Source organism: Pieris brassicae, chromosome 5 (genome assembly GCF_905147105.1).
Source record: "Pieris brassicae chromosome 5, ilPieBrab1.1, whole genome shotgun sequence".
Lineage (NCBI taxonomy): Eukaryota > Metazoa > Arthropoda > Insecta > Lepidoptera > Pieridae > Pieris > Pieris brassicae.
The window spans coordinates 340,047-359,485 of record NC_059669.1 but is presented as its reverse complement, the minus strand read 5'-3'; the positions used below and the strand labels follow the sequence as shown (position 1 = coordinate 359,485).

General features: G+C 34.2%; 4 protein-coding genes across 4 annotated transcripts; 1 reads left to right on the top strand and 3 right to left on the bottom strand.

Annotated features, from left to right (window-relative positions):
• Positions 1–1,736: 1,736 nt before the first annotated feature.
• LOC123710155 (FAD-linked sulfhydryl oxidase ALR) lies at positions 1,737–3,103 on the bottom strand. Its single transcript, XM_045661889.1, has 3 exons — positions 2,744–3,103; positions 2,380–2,573; positions 1,737–1,905 (listed from the first exon to the last, which is right to left on the bottom strand). Exons 1-3 carry the CDS (start codon positions 2,855–2,857, stop codon positions 1,743–1,745), a joined length of 471 nt encoding a protein of 156 aa, XP_045517845.1. The 5' UTR covers positions 2,858–3,103; the 3' UTR covers positions 1,737–1,742.
• A 316-nt stretch (positions 3,104–3,419) lies between these two features.
• On the bottom strand, positions 3,420–8,141 carry LOC123710154 (cytosolic Fe-S cluster assembly factor NUBP1 homolog). The gene is made up of 10 exons (XM_045661888.1): positions 8,102–8,141; positions 7,894–7,992; positions 7,740–7,820; positions 7,214–7,374; positions 5,884–5,985; positions 5,113–5,203; positions 4,959–5,030; positions 4,678–4,871; positions 3,670–3,856; positions 3,420–3,545 (listed from the first exon to the last, which is right to left on the bottom strand). The coding sequence occupies exons 2-10, from the start codon at positions 7,922–7,924 to the stop codon at positions 3,511–3,513; spliced, it is 954 nt and encodes a 317-aa protein (XP_045517844.1). The 5' UTR covers positions 7,925–7,992; positions 8,102–8,141; the 3' UTR covers positions 3,420–3,510.
• A 185-nt stretch (positions 8,142–8,326) lies between these two features.
• LOC123710479 (tektin-3-like) lies at positions 8,327–15,204 on the top strand. The gene is made up of 11 exons (XM_045662408.1): positions 8,327–8,455; positions 8,533–8,672; positions 8,824–9,075; positions 9,275–9,365; positions 11,903–12,044; positions 12,300–12,397; positions 13,378–13,497; positions 13,799–13,931; positions 14,174–14,304; positions 14,662–14,816; positions 14,933–15,204. The coding sequence occupies exons 1-11, from the start codon at positions 8,429–8,431 to the stop codon at positions 15,141–15,143; spliced, it is 1,500 nt and encodes a 499-aa protein (XP_045518364.1). The 5' UTR covers positions 8,327–8,428; the 3' UTR covers positions 15,144–15,204.
• A 557-nt stretch (positions 15,205–15,761) lies between these two features.
• LOC123710482 (cytochrome c oxidase assembly protein COX11, mitochondrial) lies at positions 15,762–17,638 on the bottom strand. The gene is made up of 4 exons (XM_045662418.1): positions 17,063–17,638; positions 16,743–16,898; positions 16,357–16,524; positions 15,762–15,989 (listed from the first exon to the last, which is right to left on the bottom strand). Exons 1-4 carry the CDS (start codon positions 17,294–17,296, stop codon positions 15,846–15,848), a joined length of 702 nt encoding a protein of 233 aa, XP_045518374.1. The 5' UTR covers positions 17,297–17,638; the 3' UTR covers positions 15,762–15,845.
• Positions 17,639–19,439: the final 1,801 nt, after the last annotated feature.

Genomic DNA, 19,439 nt, shown 5'->3' with positions numbered 1-19,439 from the left:
ATGTGACCGCTTTGTTAGCAAGATGTTACAGATATCATCCCACCCTCTTTGGCATCGATTAACCCGACATTCACATGCTCCTTGCACCCGCAACTCCTCTTCCTATCTGCTCGATAGTTATCTAAAGTACAACAGCCTCCCTAACCCCATGATATCTTTTCCAACAAATCCCCTATATTCTACTCCTTATAAAGCCCTGGTATACAAACCTCCCATCATCACAGACCTTGGTCTGATCAAAGGAGCCCCAGATATCAACATCAAATTACAAAGCTATATTAATCAAAATTGGTCAAATCATCTTCTTATTTACACTGACGCTAAGCACAGCTGTCTCCAGATGGCTGTGTTGGTGCTGCCTGTTGGGTTCCTCGGTATAGAATTATTCTGAAATTTAAATGTCCTCCCGAGTCTTCAGTGTTCACAGGAGAGGCCACAGCTCTATTGGAAGCAATCCTATTTGCACACTCCCATAACATACAACAGACAGCTATTTTGACAGACTCTTTAAGTTGTTTAATGTCCATTAAAGAGAAACCATTTCGTAGCAAATCACGTTTTCCTATTATACTAAAAATTAGGGAGACTCTGCTCTCTTGTAATCAAAAAGGATTGTCTATCATACTAGTTTGGATTCCTAGCCACTCAGGTATCCCAGGAAACGAGACTGCTGATTCATGTGCCAAAGCAGCTGTTGAGTCAGGTTCTCTAGATCATTTTAAAAATTCAGCTCAGGATCTTTGTTCTCTTGCAAAGATATATCTGGACAGAACATGGAAGACATTTTGGAATGACTCCAAATCGGTTAAGGGTAAGTTTTATGCTTCCATCCAACCAAACATACCAAGACAACCCTGGTTTTGTTATTATCGAAATGCAAATCGCTGGATTACATCTACAATCTCGCGTCTGCGTCTTGGACATGCTTGCACCCCTGTTCATCTAGCCAAGCTCCGGATTACTCTCTATCACTCTAGTGAGTGTGGCTTGGATGAAGGCACTGTATCTAACATACTATTTAATTGTCCCAAACTAACTTATCCTCTTTATGACATTCTTACCCCTAAAGTCCCCCGTCCTTTAAGTGTTAAATGTTTGTGTTTAGTCCATATTGTAGATTTTTATGTAAATATATAGAAAGCAATAGAATTAAAGTGAAATTTATAAAAATTATTCATAAATAGTAAACAGTATTTAATAATGCTTTTACTCATATTTGTGTTGTCTGTGCTGTCTCAAAACTAACAATCTAATTTCAACTATTTTTTTATGCATATTCAAAATTAGCTTAATTATTATTTTTACCGATCAATCTCCTTCATGTCTTCTCCATCTACACGACACTGGCGAAGTACCTTGTGCCCAGTTGGCATAAATAAAAGCCATAACAAGAGGAAAAAAAATAGTTTTTGCACAAGAACTGGAACAATTTGGTATGTGTTTGGAGGTATTAATAATAATACTTTCTATTTAACAGTCAATATATTTTACAAATTGTACACTTTTATCACAATTCCTGTATATAAACACACCAGCTGTGAATACTTACAGGAATGAATACTAACTAAAACTGTTTTATATTTTCTATACTACAAACACAGCTAAAATGTCATGCAGTTTTAAATAAATGCAACAATTTTCCTAGTGATTGTAAGGTCAGAAGATAGGTATAACTGGTAGAAGAATGTAAAAAACTTAATTGGACCCACATTAAAAGTGACATTTTAGCTGTGATATTTCTATTAATCACAAGAGCCATCAAGCCAGCCATCTTTCCATCGCTCATGCACTTTACTGCAGTCGAACATAGGTTTGCCAAGCTTCTTATTGACTGTATTGTGTCTATCACACAACCATTTTGCTAACTCCTCTCTGGTTTTTGTTTTAGGTGGATTTTTTTTTATGCTAAAAAAATAATTTAGATAACATTAATGTCTATGTAATGAGCACAAGTACATTGAGCAAATTTTAGACTCGGCTCCTAAAATAAGGCTAAAATTATGTAATATGGTCTCAAGTTCACTCCTTAAAATTGATTAGTTACATGGGTTAGGTTATAGTATATATATAGATACATATAGGTTATATAATTATTATTTCTATTACAACTTTATTTTTTTTACACAGAATCATAAAAATCTATAATTAATCTCTTTCAACCATCTATTAACAGTTACACATCACAAAAAAAGAAAACAAGATAAAATAATACAGAGAAACAACAAAAAATAATATTTAATAAATCATACAAAACTATAATTTACTGACTGACAAAGTCATAAAGCACACCAAATGTCTATTTACAGGCACCCGTAATCAACTTAAACATAGAGGTAAAAGAACTAAATACATGACATTGTATGTAGTATGTATACTTACTCATCCTGGAAGTCTAGTGCACAAGGCTCACATGGATAGAATTGGGAGAAAATATTAAAGAATTGAACCATTTTTTCAGCTTCAGATTTAGTTGGTTTTTCTGGATAATAGGATGCCATAGTGTGTAGGAAGCCCCATGTGGATTTGCCTAATTCCTCCTTATCTAAAGGACATTCTTTATCTTCCAATGGTGCCTAAAATGATTATGGTTAAATTTAAGAAACAATAAGTGAGTTCATATAACAAAAATATTTTATATCACTTTTTTAAGTCTTTTATGATGATCTATGTTATTGAAAATAAGAATATTGTAGTGCTTATCTTATCTAGATTTTTCTGGAAGTAAGAGGTTACAAACACTTACCGGTTCAGGTTTACTTGGAGTCTGGATTTTAACCTTAGTCTTTTTACTCCACGATTTAAAATCGCTACAAGCTCTGCAAGGTTTATCTTCTTCTTCACCCTGATGAGAAGGCATACTTATTTCTTTTTAATTATTTAGGTACATGTTTCGTATGCAAAGATTGCAGAGATGACGCAACTTTTTGTAAGGATGTGTTATATGATGCTATATTTTCGGTGGCAATAGCCTTCTTTGGTACCACATAATGATATTTAAGATCACTTGAATAATAAAATATATTTAAGATATTTTCAGTTTATCTTTTTTTAAATATTTTTCATTTTATATCAAACGTCAACGACACTATTATGAAGTATGAAATGACATCGAGTACTCAAACTGACAATTGACGTTATCCCTCTTCTAAGCTCTCATAGATTCATGATCTAAATTCTAACCATAGTTAACAAAATTAGTTGATAGGAATACTAGGATTAGGTTGTTTTCATTAAATGTTAAAGGTTATGGCAGAAAGTAGAAACGATTAGATTTTATTATAGATTATTGATCCTACCCATTTATTATTCATTATTCCACACTCGGACATTTCTAGAAATGACTAACTGTAGATAGCAGTACTAAAATTCGAGGAATATAATAATGAAAGTGCTTGTTAGGTGCTGTTAAAAAATGTAACAATATTTTAACAATATATAATAATTTTATAGTCGCATAATAACATTACAAGCTTATGACTAGGTAATAAATTCATAATTACTAGACACCATTTAAGTAGATGATTCTTCGCAGACTGCTATTATACCTGAAAGCAACAGTTAAAATTATACAACGTACGTATTCCGTTTATAATTACCCAAAATTTTAAACTGATGCGTTCATTGCAATAAAAATGAGGTAAAATGGTAATACAATGAATATAGTCTTACTATCGACAATGAGTCTCAGTTGTTGTACGGCCGGCGAATGCGGCAGCTGCGCGGTGAAATCGTCGCCTGCGTCGCAGCAGCGAGCGAGAAGCGGGTCCAAAGGCAACGCTCCTAACATGCGGACGTCCATTTCCGTACACATTTGTACCGCGCCACCTGTAGTTGCCGGGAAGATTTCGCTGCGGCTCTGGAACAATATAATTGTTAAAGTTTATCTTCGTCCGCAATAATTATATGGTTATGTCACGATACAGGTGTAAGATTTAGAAAATATTACTAAATTGAAAAATGTAATTTCAAATACGGAGTAGATGAATTGCCGGCGGAGTAAGGAAGTACAGTGGAGCGACGTTACAACTGAAAGTTTACGGATTGAGCAAAATTTTAGAAATAGAACGCCAACCGCGTGAGTGGAACATGGGTCCGACTTATGTCCGATACACATATAATACTAACGAAGGAACTGCTAAATTTCGGTATTTGGGTTGCACCGTAAAAAAGACAAGACATCCGCATTCAAAATATCACGCTATGCAGTACACTATACTGCCCTGCACAAGGTCTTAGTATCCAAGCTTCTAAGCAGAAATACGAAAATTCGTATATACTCTTACGACTAGTCTTAATGTAGGGCTGTAAGGCTTGGACGCTAACCGTGAAAGAGTTGCAGAAGTTAGTGGAGGCAGAACGCAAATACTGTTGTATCCTGGTGCCGATAGGAAGGGAGGATGGGTCATGGAGTCTGAAAAAAGCCGAGATTTGGGAACCCAGACCAACATTACAGCCGAATACAAGGCTCATCGATTACGTTGGCGATCGGTGAAGGAGGACCTTCTGCAGCTGAATGTCAGCAATTGGCGGGAGGTAGCACAAGACAGGGATAGCTGGGAGATTGTCATTTCGCTAGGTCAAGACACTTTTTGGTTCACAGATCCGGCAGAGTAGTAGGAGCGAGAGAAGAAAAATACGAGCGGTACAATTTAGGATACAAAGCAAAGATCAACTCACATGGCAATTGGGGCACACAAAGAGGGACATGTTTTCAATGACGCCAATGACGGGCAGCGCCACTTTGCGGCAGAAGTGTATCTCCTTTCGCACGTCGAGCAGCGCCACCTCTTGAGGCGTCGTCACGACTACCGCGCCGCTAACGCCCGCACCGCACAGGTATTGCACTAGGGAAAGGTGCTCGTCAGATGTACCTAAAACATAACATTCAGTTGTTAGTCCCTTGCCTGGGTTCTACTATTAATGAGTATATTGTTTATGAAGATGATCGGTAACACTACCTGGTGGTGTATCAATCAGCAAGTAGTCGAGATCTCCCCAATCCACTTCACTTAGAAACTGCTTAATCATGCCTGAAAAATATGTTTGTTCATGAAATCTATAAATTTTTGTTATAAATATATACTATATATATACTCAGAAACTTCAATTTACCATTCTTCTTAGGTCCTCTCCAGATGACAGCATCATTGGGGCTACCCAGCAGGAAACCGATTGACATCAGGGAAAGGTTGTCCTTTACATACTGCAATAGCATTTAATAATCTCGGTAATTGGTAAGTGTTGTTAAAGGAAAATGCAGATATCAAGCATGACTTGTTCGAGTGTGAAGCTTTTAACATCCAACGTTTATTACTTGTCAGTGTCATTAGTAATGTTGCCCTCAAGAATTATTATCTAATTGTGCTTTTTTTTATTATTATTTTTATTTCAAACACAGTTGATCAAATCTAATTATGTTTGGTTAGTAAGAATATTTGCAATTGTATAGAGTATTTTTGTGTTATGTCATTTAGTTTAAATATCTTATACTTAATTTGCATGAACTACTTCGTATTACTAATTGCTTGAAAATGTATAAAGTAAAAATATTATATTTATGATATAAATTCCATTAAATACTTTTAAAAACTTTATGTAATATTGCAATCTCTATGATTCCGACTGAGGGCTCTGTATCCACTTGGTTATGAAGAAAAAAAAGGTAAGTGTTGCCACTTAACTAGAGCGTTATATTTATCGCTGATACAACATACTGTTCATTAAAGCATAAACAGGGCGCGGTGAGGAAATGTTCGCATATCAGCTTACGATATTATTATATTATGAATAGAAAAGTAAATATTTTTATAACCTAACTTTCCTACCTCATGAGAACAAATATTAAAAATATATTGCAAATGACTCTAAGAATAATAGACTTACGACAGGCGACCATCCTGATCCAGAGTTATGTACTTGTTCTCCACGCACTCCCAACACCCGTGGCTGACTGGGGCCGCAGATGTCAGCATCTAGAATACCGATCTGGAGACAAAACAGAAAAAATATATTATTGTTTTGTTTGCAGGTCTAAGTTTGAATTTTAAGATGTTCGGTCTGAAGGGGATACACAGCTTTTAAGTCGACAATAACAAAATAAACATACAATACTACAATATAATTTATCATACAAGGAGCGTTAAGTTTGCAGCATGTCCTTAAGCTGGGAAAATCCGTGCCATAAGTACCTAATAATTACTACGAGTATGTCGCTCCAACTATAAACCATTTGCTATTATATTGAAACACGCCTCTGATCATCATGAGCCATCGACGTAAAAGCGCCATTACGACACATTTTATCTATTTTACTAAAATATTTTGTATCATAGTAAAAAAAAGTAATTTAAATAAAATTTAGTATGGAGATAGGTATAATTATGTTACACTATCATATTCATTTTAAGAACAATTCTTCAAGTACTAATTTCCATAGTGTTAGTAAAGGCTGACCTATATACCAATACATACCCAAGGTTGTACCACAAGGAGCGTGGCACGGGTCGTAATGCGGAAGGTAGTGTTGCAAAATTCTTGCCCACGAACCTTCAAGATCGATACACGTGTCTCGGGAATTTTATATAAAAAAATATATAATATGGAATTCGGGAGTTCCTACGAAAGACGCTCGCGGTATAACCGGGTATGTTCTTTTCAACGAATATAACTTATTCTATTATTTGCTCTCATTTACCTTTTCTTTGTGTGCTAGAAATATATTGTGAGAGCGCATTGCGTTATATGTGTGAACAAGCATCTGTCAGCAGGTCATAGGTGCAACAAATTGCTACCAACTAAATAATAGGGAGAACACATCGTTGTGCTCATACACCATAAAGATAAGCATTATCTGCTACATATAGTCACAGGAAACTCTAGTATTGTGCTTATGCATGTTAGGTTTATCAATAGAGAAATTCTTTAGTTAAGAGGCTGATATCGGAGGCTGAGCCATCCTAACATCTAAGGTAGGTAAAGGGTCATCACAAGGATACCAATGGATATTATTACAATATAATATATCAATATTAGCTTAGACTTAATATATGTAATAGATTTCATAACTTCAACGCATTATAATGAAATGCATTTACTGTTTCAATAAGATAAGGCTTATCAGACCTCCAACATTAAAAGTCATAGCTTATAAAAGGAATAATATTATAATTACACAAATTAAGAGGATTATTTTTAAAATCATATATTTACTTACATTTATATCTGGATTCTTAGCTGCCAGGCCATGACCAAGCAGTGATGTGACAGTGCTTTTTCCTACACCACCTTTTCCAGATAGAATTAATATCTTATGCTTTACATTTGATAGACGATTTCTAATTATCTCTATAGCTGGATCAGGTCCAGAGGGTAAACCTGTAAAAATGTTAATTTATTAAGTAGAATATAACAAGAGTTGAGAAGTAGAATAAAAAAAGAAGATGTGGTATAATTATTTTAAATATATTTATTGTAATAAAATTAGGATAGATAATGGGGTAAACAAACTATAGACACACCTTAATGTTGTTACTAAAACATGATAAAATTTGTGATGTAATATCATTGAAACAAATAATAATTCTTGATAACCTTGACTATTAGGTGTTGAACCTTTGCAAAGGTATTGTGGCTTGTATTATACAGATAGAAATTAAATTTGTAATTGAAATTTAAATCTTCAAAGGTTTTATATAAATAATAAACAGACACTTTTAAAAATGTAATATATATCAAGGTACCTGAAGCACAAATATTTTGATTTGGACATCCCGCACAAGCTGAGACTTTACCAGCATCTTCACTTTGAGTTCCAGGGCAATCTGTTTTAGTAATTAATATATTGCATTTTCATTAACACACTTTTGAAAATAATGAAAATTAAACAATACTTACGGTGTGGAGCGTTTTCAGGAACGTTACTCATTTCTCTAGTAATTCATACAACGAATGTTTATATATTTTTTCAAACCTTATAGCTAAACCGAAGCTAAACTAAAAAAAATTCAATGATTTAATATTTATCAATCTACAATCTACATCGTTCAGAAATTATAGGAACACAAATAACAAATTGTGAAATATGACTAGTGTAATTATGTACCTTTTAAAATTTGTACCACAGTTTATTAAAGAAAACTATCAAAGACTGAGTTTAAGATGTGCTTTTATCAAAATTTGTCAAAGTTACTGTGACGTTGTTTGACATATTGCAAGCAATAACTATTACAAATGGGGACGACGTTTTTATCTGTGCCGTAATACTATATAGAATACTTATTATATATAACAACATAGTCTGTCTCCTGCATATTAAAAAAAAATAAGACACGAAATTCAAATTTGACTTTTCTTTTTATGTAGCTGTTTTTAGGATAATTTTTATACGTTTAATATAATTCCTAAATTTATTGCTATACAATTAACCAAAATGGCAAAAGAAGTAACAATGTGCACGGTACTCTGTCGGTTTTGTAAAACCAATTTTCTCTTAATGTTTTGTATAAATTTCCATTATCTCATATATTTTTGCAGCAATTACAACAATGGAGCCCCGTCAAGGAAACAGCAGGTGCTCCGAATATGCCGCCACAAGTGGGCTATTGTTTTCACTCGCCTAAAAAGCACCCTTGGCGACCAATCATGGGCTATGAAGAGATTGAAGTTACTCCTATGTAATGTATAATACATATAAAATGTATGATATTCTAGGTCTTCATTACGGTAAACAAAAAGCATAGATGTTGAAACAGATGTCATAGCAATATTTCCCCTCGGTAGCTTATTGTACAACTGTGTCTACTTAATAGATTTATACCTTGGCAGGCCATCGCAACCTATAACCAATACGATGGTAGATCCTTGCTATACTCCGACGGGAATGGCAGCAGAGCCTCTTCGCTTCCCAAACTTGGTGACAGGATTTGACCGAAGCCCCGAACACGCGGCACGTGCTGCACTCTACACCCGTTACACTCAATACGAGTGGAACCAGAACAGCATCAAGAATTACAACGAGTCTGACGCAAAGCGGAATTTCTCGGAGCGTGTCAGAAATGATATCATGAGAATGTTGAGGTTTGTGGGAAAAATGCTCTCGTTTACAGTTTACAATTCTTGGGTTTCAATTTCCGAGGTACACTTGGTCTATTGTTTAGAAATTTGGTGTGGAAATTAACAACGTTTATTAATATGTATATTGTAGTCATATTAATTAATAAAAAAACCATGTTAATTGTCATTACCACGAATCAAGCTGTTGAGACTTTTATTGTAGAGAGACTGATGAGATTGGTACTCAAGGTCAGCGTGACTCTGGGAGACGTATCGGAGAACGTATCACCGACACGACCTTTTGGAGAAATGAGGTGAGTCTATCATTATCATAAATAAAGGATAAAAATATGATATCATTAATTAAACTATCCAGCCACAGATAAAATCTGCAAGGCCTATATATAATACATAAACAAAGAAATGTGCATTTTATCTTACACAAGTAGAAATTAAAGTCACTTAATATCTTTGAATAATAATATCTAATAACTTAAGTAACCTATTTACTTTTTGTTTGTATATTATATACACAAAGTATAAATAAATAGTTTTTTTTTATATATATAGGTAAGTGCCTAAGTTTTAAGTATTAATAATTGCGTAAATATACTTGTTCTATGCGCTATTATTTAAACAAGATAAACAGTAACACTCTTACGCAAGAAAAATAAGTCGATCTAATATAACTTAAGAACTGCAAAAACTTCCATGCAGTAGGTAGTGTTTGATATTTTGTATAATATAAAAGACAGACATGTGCGGTTGCTGAGATATTGTAGGCATTATCAAGCTTGTAGAGACAAGTTTTCATTTATAACTTAAATGAATGCGTATGACCCTCACAATGATATTATATATTAATTATTACCAAAATCAGATCAGTAGATCCTGAACTACCCCCTCTTAATTATAAAAGTATATATTAAAAATAGATATAACTAAAAAGTTTGGTTTTTACTAGGGATGCATCCGATACCGTTATATTGGCGATACTTTGCGTTTGCTGACTTTTCAAATTTCGCGCTTTAAAAATGTAATGTGAACGCGCATCTTATTTGATCTAGTTCGTTGTAAACGAGGCACGGACTATCTATGCCCGGGTTATCCCGGCGTCTTATTCAATTAATTGGTGTCTCTCTCACCCGCTTTGTCCCCCGGGTATAAGTATTTTTTCGATACAAAATTAAATAAGATACAGAATTACAATAATCTCATCAATGTCAATTTTAATTATGAACAGTTTTTTTTTTAAATTTAATTATATTAATTCTTAATTTTAATAACTAAACCTTTATACTAATTCAAAGTTCGTAACTGTTTATATTTTTTGATAAAAATTAAAAGCTTTAACCAAACTTGATATATTTTACCTCTATTTTATTTTAATTCAATAAGTGTTGGACGACATTTCTATAAAAGTATCGGCATGGGTAATGTATCGGGAAAAGGGTTATCGTTGCATCCCTAGTTATTACCAAACATTTTCTTTATAATTATTGTAGGGTGAGTGGGGGGAAGATTGAACGGTTTTTTGATGAGTTGTGTTTGAACCTCTTATAGAACAATAAATTAACCTTTACTAATTTATGACCTTAATTAGTAACGAGCAAATCTATACTTTTCTATCATATCAATAACATATTGTTAAATCTGAACCAAAGCAGAGAAAATTAGTAAATAAAAAAATAAAGATACGACTAAAAAATAGGGTAAAGGTTGTTTTTTTTTCTAAAATCGTTATTATTAATGTGAGATGTCGTCAATTGTTTTAAGTCCATAGTTTTTTGTGATTAAAATACCTTTATTTAACCTTAGTGAATGTTTACAATATAATACGATACAATACAACTAATTTTATATATCATTTGAGAACGTCTGTTTCAATCTTACTCCAACGGGGAAAGATTCTACGAAAAAATCACAAAGCACAAATTATCCAAATTTACGCACTCTGGGCGGCTAACTGCTATGGTTTGGAACGTTAGAAACTGGCGGTTTCAATTAAAATGCCAGCATACAAAAAATTAAGTTAATTTTGGTGTTATAGACGATTTGTTGTCTTACCCCATTTTTCATCTTGCCCCCACTTAAGTACCTTACACGAAAATGAAAATGCACAAAAAAAAAAACATGTGTGCAATTCACACGTGTTAGAAGTGAAACCTTCAAAAACAATGTTTTTATTATTAATAATATGTAAATTGGACGTTTTTCAATGTCTAAAAGTAGGATAAAACTTTTAATTAAAAAAATAACACACCACGCTATCTTACTAAAACGCTGTAATACGCAGCCGCATACAGTGTACAGTAAGCTCACGTAGTTTTCACATGCACTACACACGTTAAATGCTCAAATACAAGCACGTATTAAACAGTGTGCAATATACATACACACTGACATCTGCTCTCTCGCTCTGGCTCACAAATTACAGGCGACTATGCTTAGAAGACGGGAGTGGGGACGCTACGAAGTATGGCACAAAGAGGAGAGACCGATAATATACAAATTGTATGTATATTTCTGTCTCATTCTTTCCCCTGGCTTCATCCTACACATTTTTGTATTTGTGTCTCTTACCTGTCGTTTTTTCGTTGCATCCGGTTTGAAATCACAACGATTCTAAAGAAGTTTCACTTCAAAAAGCTAACTGTCGTCTGGGCGACTGAATCGCATGGCGCACAGTGAGGTTGTACTTTTATTGTGAAATAATGTATTTTAACTTGAATTCCTTCACCAGCACTCATAAAGCACGTATAGTTGTATAGTATGAAGCGACATTGGAGCAATGAAACGCAGTAAAATGTTTAGATGTAGGTAAAAACTACTAAATTATTGATATACTTAGGTGTCAATTGAAATGGAGCACCTTGTATCCACTTGCGAGAAGTTGAACGACACTCGAAGACAATTGGAGCGAGCTATCGCCGGTATTGAAGGACCATTGCATATCGTGCAGGAGTGTCTCTACCATCGGGAGAAAAGACAGGGTAAGTTTGGTCTAGACTCTAGAGCGTTACCCTTAAAGTTATGGAGGTGATACTTCATGGTTAAGTACGAAGAAAAAACTTTCGTTGCATAACTGACAGCAATGCCCCTGAATAATGATTATTTATTACCCACTGTTAGGTCACGATGAGGACCCGATGACGAATATCCTCGATGTTGGCTTTTGCGTGCGCTGTGTGGTTTTTTATCAAACAATAATAAAAATTTGGTTCGCTCCCCTTTTCTTCCTCCTTTAGGTCTGGAACAAGTCCATGACGCTGTAGAGCAGTCTTTGCTTAAGGAAGTGGCGATACTACGCGAGTGTCAGGACAAGTTCAGAAACATGCTGGAAAAGGTAATATTGTCTGATCATAGGTATCTTTAATGATTGTTAAGACAGCTGTCGGATGACACTACCACTCTTAAATTCTCTTAAAACCTTCCGGATCTGTGATCCTGTATATATTGTTACGAGCTAGGGGATCGGATAGAAAATGCCATAGATTTCTTCAAGGGTTTATTTCTTGAAAAATCAATGAGGAATTTATGGGCACAAAATTAATTGCAGAGATTCACTAATAACACACAAAAACACAGTCACTAAATACTACACTTATGCACACTTCACACAGTACTTTATCACTTATATTCACTTTATTCGCACTTTACCGCTTCGGTGTTTCTCTCGTGTAATCGCATTCAAAACTAAAGGCGACTAGTCGCGTTTCGGCTCGCTTATATATCCCTGGGAATAATTCTAAACAATATTCGAGAACTTTCTAGGCGGGCTTGCTACTGAGTAGCGATTGCACAATTCTAGAACGTTCGCACTCTTTGTCTCTTTCGCACGTTGCTCCGTCCTTGTCGTACGGCGTTCTAGAGTGCTCGTCTAGTTTCGAGAAAGTTCTGATCTTCTCTCTCTCTCTCTCGTATCATTTCGTCCTTGTCTCACACCTAGAAAGTTCGGTCTAGAATATTCCTTCATCAAAGGGGTATAACTAGGCCTGAAAACGCCTGAAAACGGGTCTCCTGAAAACTGCACCACTCGACTACACATGTTCTGAAACTGACTGAAAAAATGTTTCAGCTTCCTGAAAACTAGGGTAACATTATAGAAATTACAATTTTCTAATATGTGATTGACCCTCTCCTGAAACGGTGAGAAATCATATTTCAGCCTGCTGAAAAGTTCTCTAACTAGTGGAAAAATCTAGAAACATTGTAGTCGACCCGTCTTCGTAACAATATCAACAGACAGACTAAGCGATCGTCTATTGTTTAATAAATCGGTTTATGACGAGTTGAGCTACTAATGCTACAAATCGTATCTCGTAGGTTCGTCAGCAATCTAAAAACTGTCGCGCGACACAACACGAGTTGGAGTCAGACATGCGGAACAAGGAATATTCCCTCGGTATTGACAACATGTGCCATCAGCTCAACAACTTCTCCAAGGTCAGAAATAATTTTCATTATTAGCTTCGACCCCGTGACTGCTGCTTTCGACGAGGCAAACGTCGTTTAAGCTTTATCGTTATGTGTATGTTTTAATTATCTATCAAAATCGGCCAAGCCGTTCCGGTAGAGTTTGGTTACAAATACGACACGAAAATTTTATATATCATAAATACATTTAAATCTAAGGAAATTCAGAAAACAGAAATTAATAATTTTTATTCTTTAAAAAACTTACTTACATAAAAGTTTAACATCGCTACTCATATATTTGTATTGTACTAGAGAAAATATTATACAGGGCCTGCAATTCTACGCGGGCATTGAACGCTATGACCCGTCAGTGTGTGACACTGAGCGCTGGGCAGCCGCTAGTGCTGCTACACTGCAGAGGTCGCAATCCGAACGCGCCAAGGCCGTGCAAATGCTCTCCGGTAAATATGTCATTACAATTATATGTGAATATTAGATTCTCTGGATTTGAAAAGAAAACCTTAAAACGCTTTAAAAGAGTACTGTATGGATTAAAAAATTGAAATGGTAGTGAACAAGTGGACCTTTCAAGGTCTGGGCCATAGATTTAGAACACTGTAGAGCAGCGTACAAACAATAACAATATTTATAATACTGGCAACATAGCCTTTAATTTACACCACCCCTTTAAAAATTATAACAGACGCCGAGAACCTGGTCAACGTATCGGCGACGGAGATTTGGGACCAATGGAGCAACACCAACAGCTCGTTCACGAGACGCATCGCCGAGACCATCGAGATCAAGAACAAGCTGCAGTTGCACTTGCACAAGGTATGCGATTGCTGCTTATACAATAGTTTTTATAGAACGGGGCAAACGGGCAGGAGGTGCACCTGATATTGAGTGATGACGTCCCTAAACACTTTCAATGCCAGAGGGATCGCGAGTGCGTTGCCGGCCCTTTAATAATTTATTTGTTCTTCAGCTATTCTAAATCGAATTGATTCGGAACTACCTTAAAGTTATTTAGATCAGAGTTGAATAAATAAAATGTTTAACTATATTATTATAAGAATCTATGACATCAGCTGTTCTACCGTCATTTGACAAAATTTTTAAAGCTTTGTTTTCAGCGTAATTAACTATGAAAATGCTGATGAGAGGTGGCTTAAATTATCTTTTATGCAGGTTCAACAAGAAATGTTTGACGTGGAGAAGACATTAGAACTGCTAAACAAGGCTATCGAAGACAAATTGCAGCCGTTGAGGGTGGCTCACACCCGACTCCAAGCGCGGACCAACAGACCGCACCTGGAGAAGTGCCGAGATGAAGCGCAGAATAGGTTTGTGCGAGAGAACACTATTACTTACTCGTATTACAAAACATCAAAAGACAAGATCAATCCTTTTGAGGTCATCAATCGAAGGCATTCGCGTGTATTAAGAATAATATTTTCAGATTGGTGAAAGAATGCTGTGATCTCCAAGAGACTATGGAGACCTTGAGGTCAAAGATAGCTACGGCCGAAGGTACTCACCAGACTTTACTTGGCGTACGAGCGGGGCTGGAAGCGGACCTGCGCAATAAGTCCACCACGCTGTTCATAGACAGGGACCAATGTATGGGACTGAGGCGGGGCTACCCTGTGACTGCTGCTATCAAAGCTTAACTTTGGAAATAAAATGTGGTATCAAGCCGTGGGTTTAATTTTGAATAAATGATTTGCGTGATACGTGACTACCCTCATTACTCTACGAGGTTCCTGATGGGTTTTTTTTAGGATATGAAACATCTGTGTATTAGACTCGCACTGACTAACGTTAACAATCTCGCATTCCCTACTCTCACAGCTTAATAGTTTACTCGACTCTTAGCTGGAGAGAAATATTTGTGAAGCATATGGGGGTAATATATGGAGATTTAAAAAGGGTACTTTGAAAATATTAATGTATGGCAGTCTCTGGTAATTGTATTGTGTAATAGCTTTATTATATTTTCAGTTAAAATTTGGCAAAATTAAATTGATAAATATCAATTTTCAAAAGTACATTTAATCTTCTTGTCTTTATGCGAAAATTCATGACTGTATGTATATCTTTTCATATTTAGGATTTGATGTCTTCAGTCTGTTAAAAATAATATATTTCTATAATTTATTTCACTGGGAATGGAATCCAGGACCTGTCTATATTCAATACATACACAGTTTGTGACCCACTGGGCCATAGCAACAGACTCAGTTATAATATAACAATGCATAAACTTTAGAGGATTACATTTAAAAAAGAAAAATATGTTCAACATTTTTATAATAAAATAATGTCATTCCATAACACAATATGTCTATAACTAAAATACTTAGGTTTGTGCATTACTTAGCATATGAAGGGACAGGAAGTTGGAATCCCTCTTTAGCTTCAAAGAAAGTGTAAGACAAAACAATCTCATCAATGTACTCCATCTTTGGATCCTCACTGAACTCTGGGTCTATGTAGAAGAACACTGGCATGTTCACCTGAAATGAGGCCAATTGATAATAAAACACCAAATGTGTGTGTGATATTATTAATGTTATATAATTTGTGCTGATATTTATTTATTATTTTCATAAATATGGTCAGCATTAGAAATCCAAGACCAATTGAAAGTTATGTAAGATGATGATATTGAATTCTAATTATTTAATTTATTATTTGGCTTAATTACTGAAAGCTACTATGCTGCTGCTTTGTTATGTGCTAATACAACCTTAATTTCTGCTGAATATGAAAACCTATATAGATATGATTTAAAATATTATTCATTGCATTACAATCTAGTAACATTTGAAAATCAGTTTGTAAAATGAAATATAAAATATTATACTTTAGATCAAACCGTACCATCTCACGTGGATTTAGCATTTGTTCTTCAAAGCAGAAACACTGTATCTTATTAAAGTATTGACCAGCCTCAAATGGAACCACATTGTAAGTACTAATGCCCACCACTTGCTTATCAGTGGGATTCTTAGCTGTGTAGAAAGCTAATGCCGTTTCTCCTGGCACCACCTGCAAATATAACATAATAAATATATGTTCTATTTGTTTTTTTTTATAATATGGTAAAACCATAATTTTAGCTTATGATATGAAAATAAAACCCTTGATTGTAATTTGAAATATTATATAGCATGTTTTTGCACAAATATTTTAATCAGATGCCGTATAAGGTAAGGGGAAGTTTAATTTAGTAAAGTAACTGAAGTTTTAAATATTTGCATACTTACTGTAATATCCGTTTGCTGTGGCCTAAAATTCCACTGCATAGATGATGCTACGTCTGCATTAAACCTTATTTTGATAGGTCTATCTTTTACTGCCTTCATATTACTTACTTCATCTGTTGCATCGGCTTGCCCCAGGCTACCCCCATAACTGTATGCCTGCACAATAAAATTTATACTATGAATATTTTCAGGTGCATATTTTACATAGGTTTCGTTGGAAGTTTATATTCATTTCATCAACACGGACATAAACTTTACTTGGCATCTTTCACACATAAATTTTATTCACAAAGATAAGGAAAATAATTGAGGTTACTTACTTGACAAAATATCCTGTATAAAGGTACAGCGGCGTAACTTAAACCTACTGTCATAACTCCTAAAGCGATCACATAATTGAGGGTTGAACGTATTTTCTTCTGTTCGTGTACTTTTCTTACTATAAGCAATTCTGGAGTGACACTTTTAGGACACAATAATAATTGGCTTGACTTATTGTAACTACTTTTTATCGTGTTAATATAACAAGATTTTAAACATATAAGGCGGTTCATTTTAAAAAGCTAACTTTAAATCATTTTTATTTAATTAATATTTAGGTAAATTCTTTGTTTTGCAATTTTTTTACCAACGTTGATCGTCAACAATAGACATTTTGAGTTGACAAATTGACAGCCTTGGAACTTGATCTTGACAGATAAATCTAATGCATTCAAGGGATATAATCTGTGAAGGTCAACTAAAAAAATAAATATAAGAACTGCAGAACCAGCAACATCTTTAACATCCAATCTTTATTTCACATACTTTTTACATTTGAATGGCACGTATATGAAATACATAGTATTTTAAATGTTTGTGCATTATAACCCTGAAATTCACCGAATCAATTTGTCACAGATTTTAGAGAATAATATCCAATAAATTCTCCTTTTAGTCTCGCGTCCAAAAAAACATTGTAAGGGGGCTGGGTTAAAAAAAAATACGCCACATACGCCAATGAATAAAATAATGAAATACCCCCAACAGAATTGAAACACTCGTTAGTGTTCTCCCTTAATGTTACTAAACCAAAGTGGAAATCTTTCTTTAAATATATATACACGAGCAAAAGCTTTTTTTAAATTTAATATAAAACAGATTATCGTCACTGTGATTAAAGGATAAGTAAGGATGTAGTATTATCATGCCTAAAACAAAGAAAGAACAATTAAATAACGTAATCGGTATATTAATATCACAACGTACTATGCAGATCACTTCACTTATCATCCTTTGTATTCCACCATCATTAGTCGATGCTTAGTTTTTACATGTGCGTCCGTGTGAGTTTTCTGATATGCTTTGTAGGTGCAATCGAAAAAGGGGCATCTAAACTTTGGTTCCTTACCACATTCATATGTAACGTGTCTTCTATATGTACTTTTATGTCTGTATTTTCTATTACACTTTTCGCACTGGTACATGCTGTCATAAATCTGCATCTTCAGCGCTGGCATCATATTATGCATTACCGATTTCATAAAATCCATATCACCTGAAACAATAAAAATGTTTCTGACACGTTATTATTGTCTACATCAACTTAAAATTGTATTGGAAATATTAAAGCAGATTAACAAATATTGTACCACTAATATTTCATAAATAATATATGTATTATGTAAAATGTCAACACTTTCTAGAATATTTATTATTTACTATTAATACTATTTGTCGCCTATAAACAAATAGCTAAGGGAGATAATAATTTAATAAATTGATTTTGTTAAATCATTAACATTTATTCACATACACAATATAAAGAAAAACAAACCACACCACAGTAGAAAAATATTTAGACTTTAGTCTGCTATGTGTGCGCATTTTTTGCGAAAATATGGCTTATTACAATTGCGTTAAATGTTTTTATTTGTAACATATGTGTAATGAACGATCCATATGTCCATAAGAAAATATTTATTTCTACTAGGTGTACAATTACAATTTTAAGATACAAATAATTTTTGAAGACTAAAGTAAAAAAATGTAAACAATTTAAACCATATGTTCAGTAACGTTTTGTGTATATCTTTCGTATAGCTACCAATTCTGAAACCTATAAATTGAATCATCTAATACCAATTATTAACTAAGTATAGCTCAACCTTATAACAAAAAACATATCTTGGTGGGTAAAAATCGTTAGTAGATTTTCTGCTAATCAAAGTCGTAGCAATTTTTTGCGGTCTCGACAAAAGCAAACACATTAAGCTTTTTTTATCAATTACAGAAAACACAAAGAGAAGGAAAGTGAATGTTTGACTTTAATTTCGCTTTAATATTTACGTCATTCGTACTTCAAAATAATATTTTACTATGTAATATAATAGTAATTCTTTGTCTGCCACCACCAATAGTTTTTTTTCATTTACATTAAGCAAACACGATTATGGACTTTTTTTTCTACATTTGGGCTGGCATAACACAACAAGTATTAATTTTACTTTGGCTCATATTTGACAGCAACAAATATCATAAACATGTATTATAATAATGGCTAATGCGCAACAACATTCTCTCTATATATGTAGTTTAATAACAATTTACTTACTTAGTTTCTTAATGTAGTAAGGCACAGAGTAAATTTATTCTAGAATCGATTGAACTCTTTGGTTATTATGATTTTTGAACTTCGATGGTAACTTAATTATTATT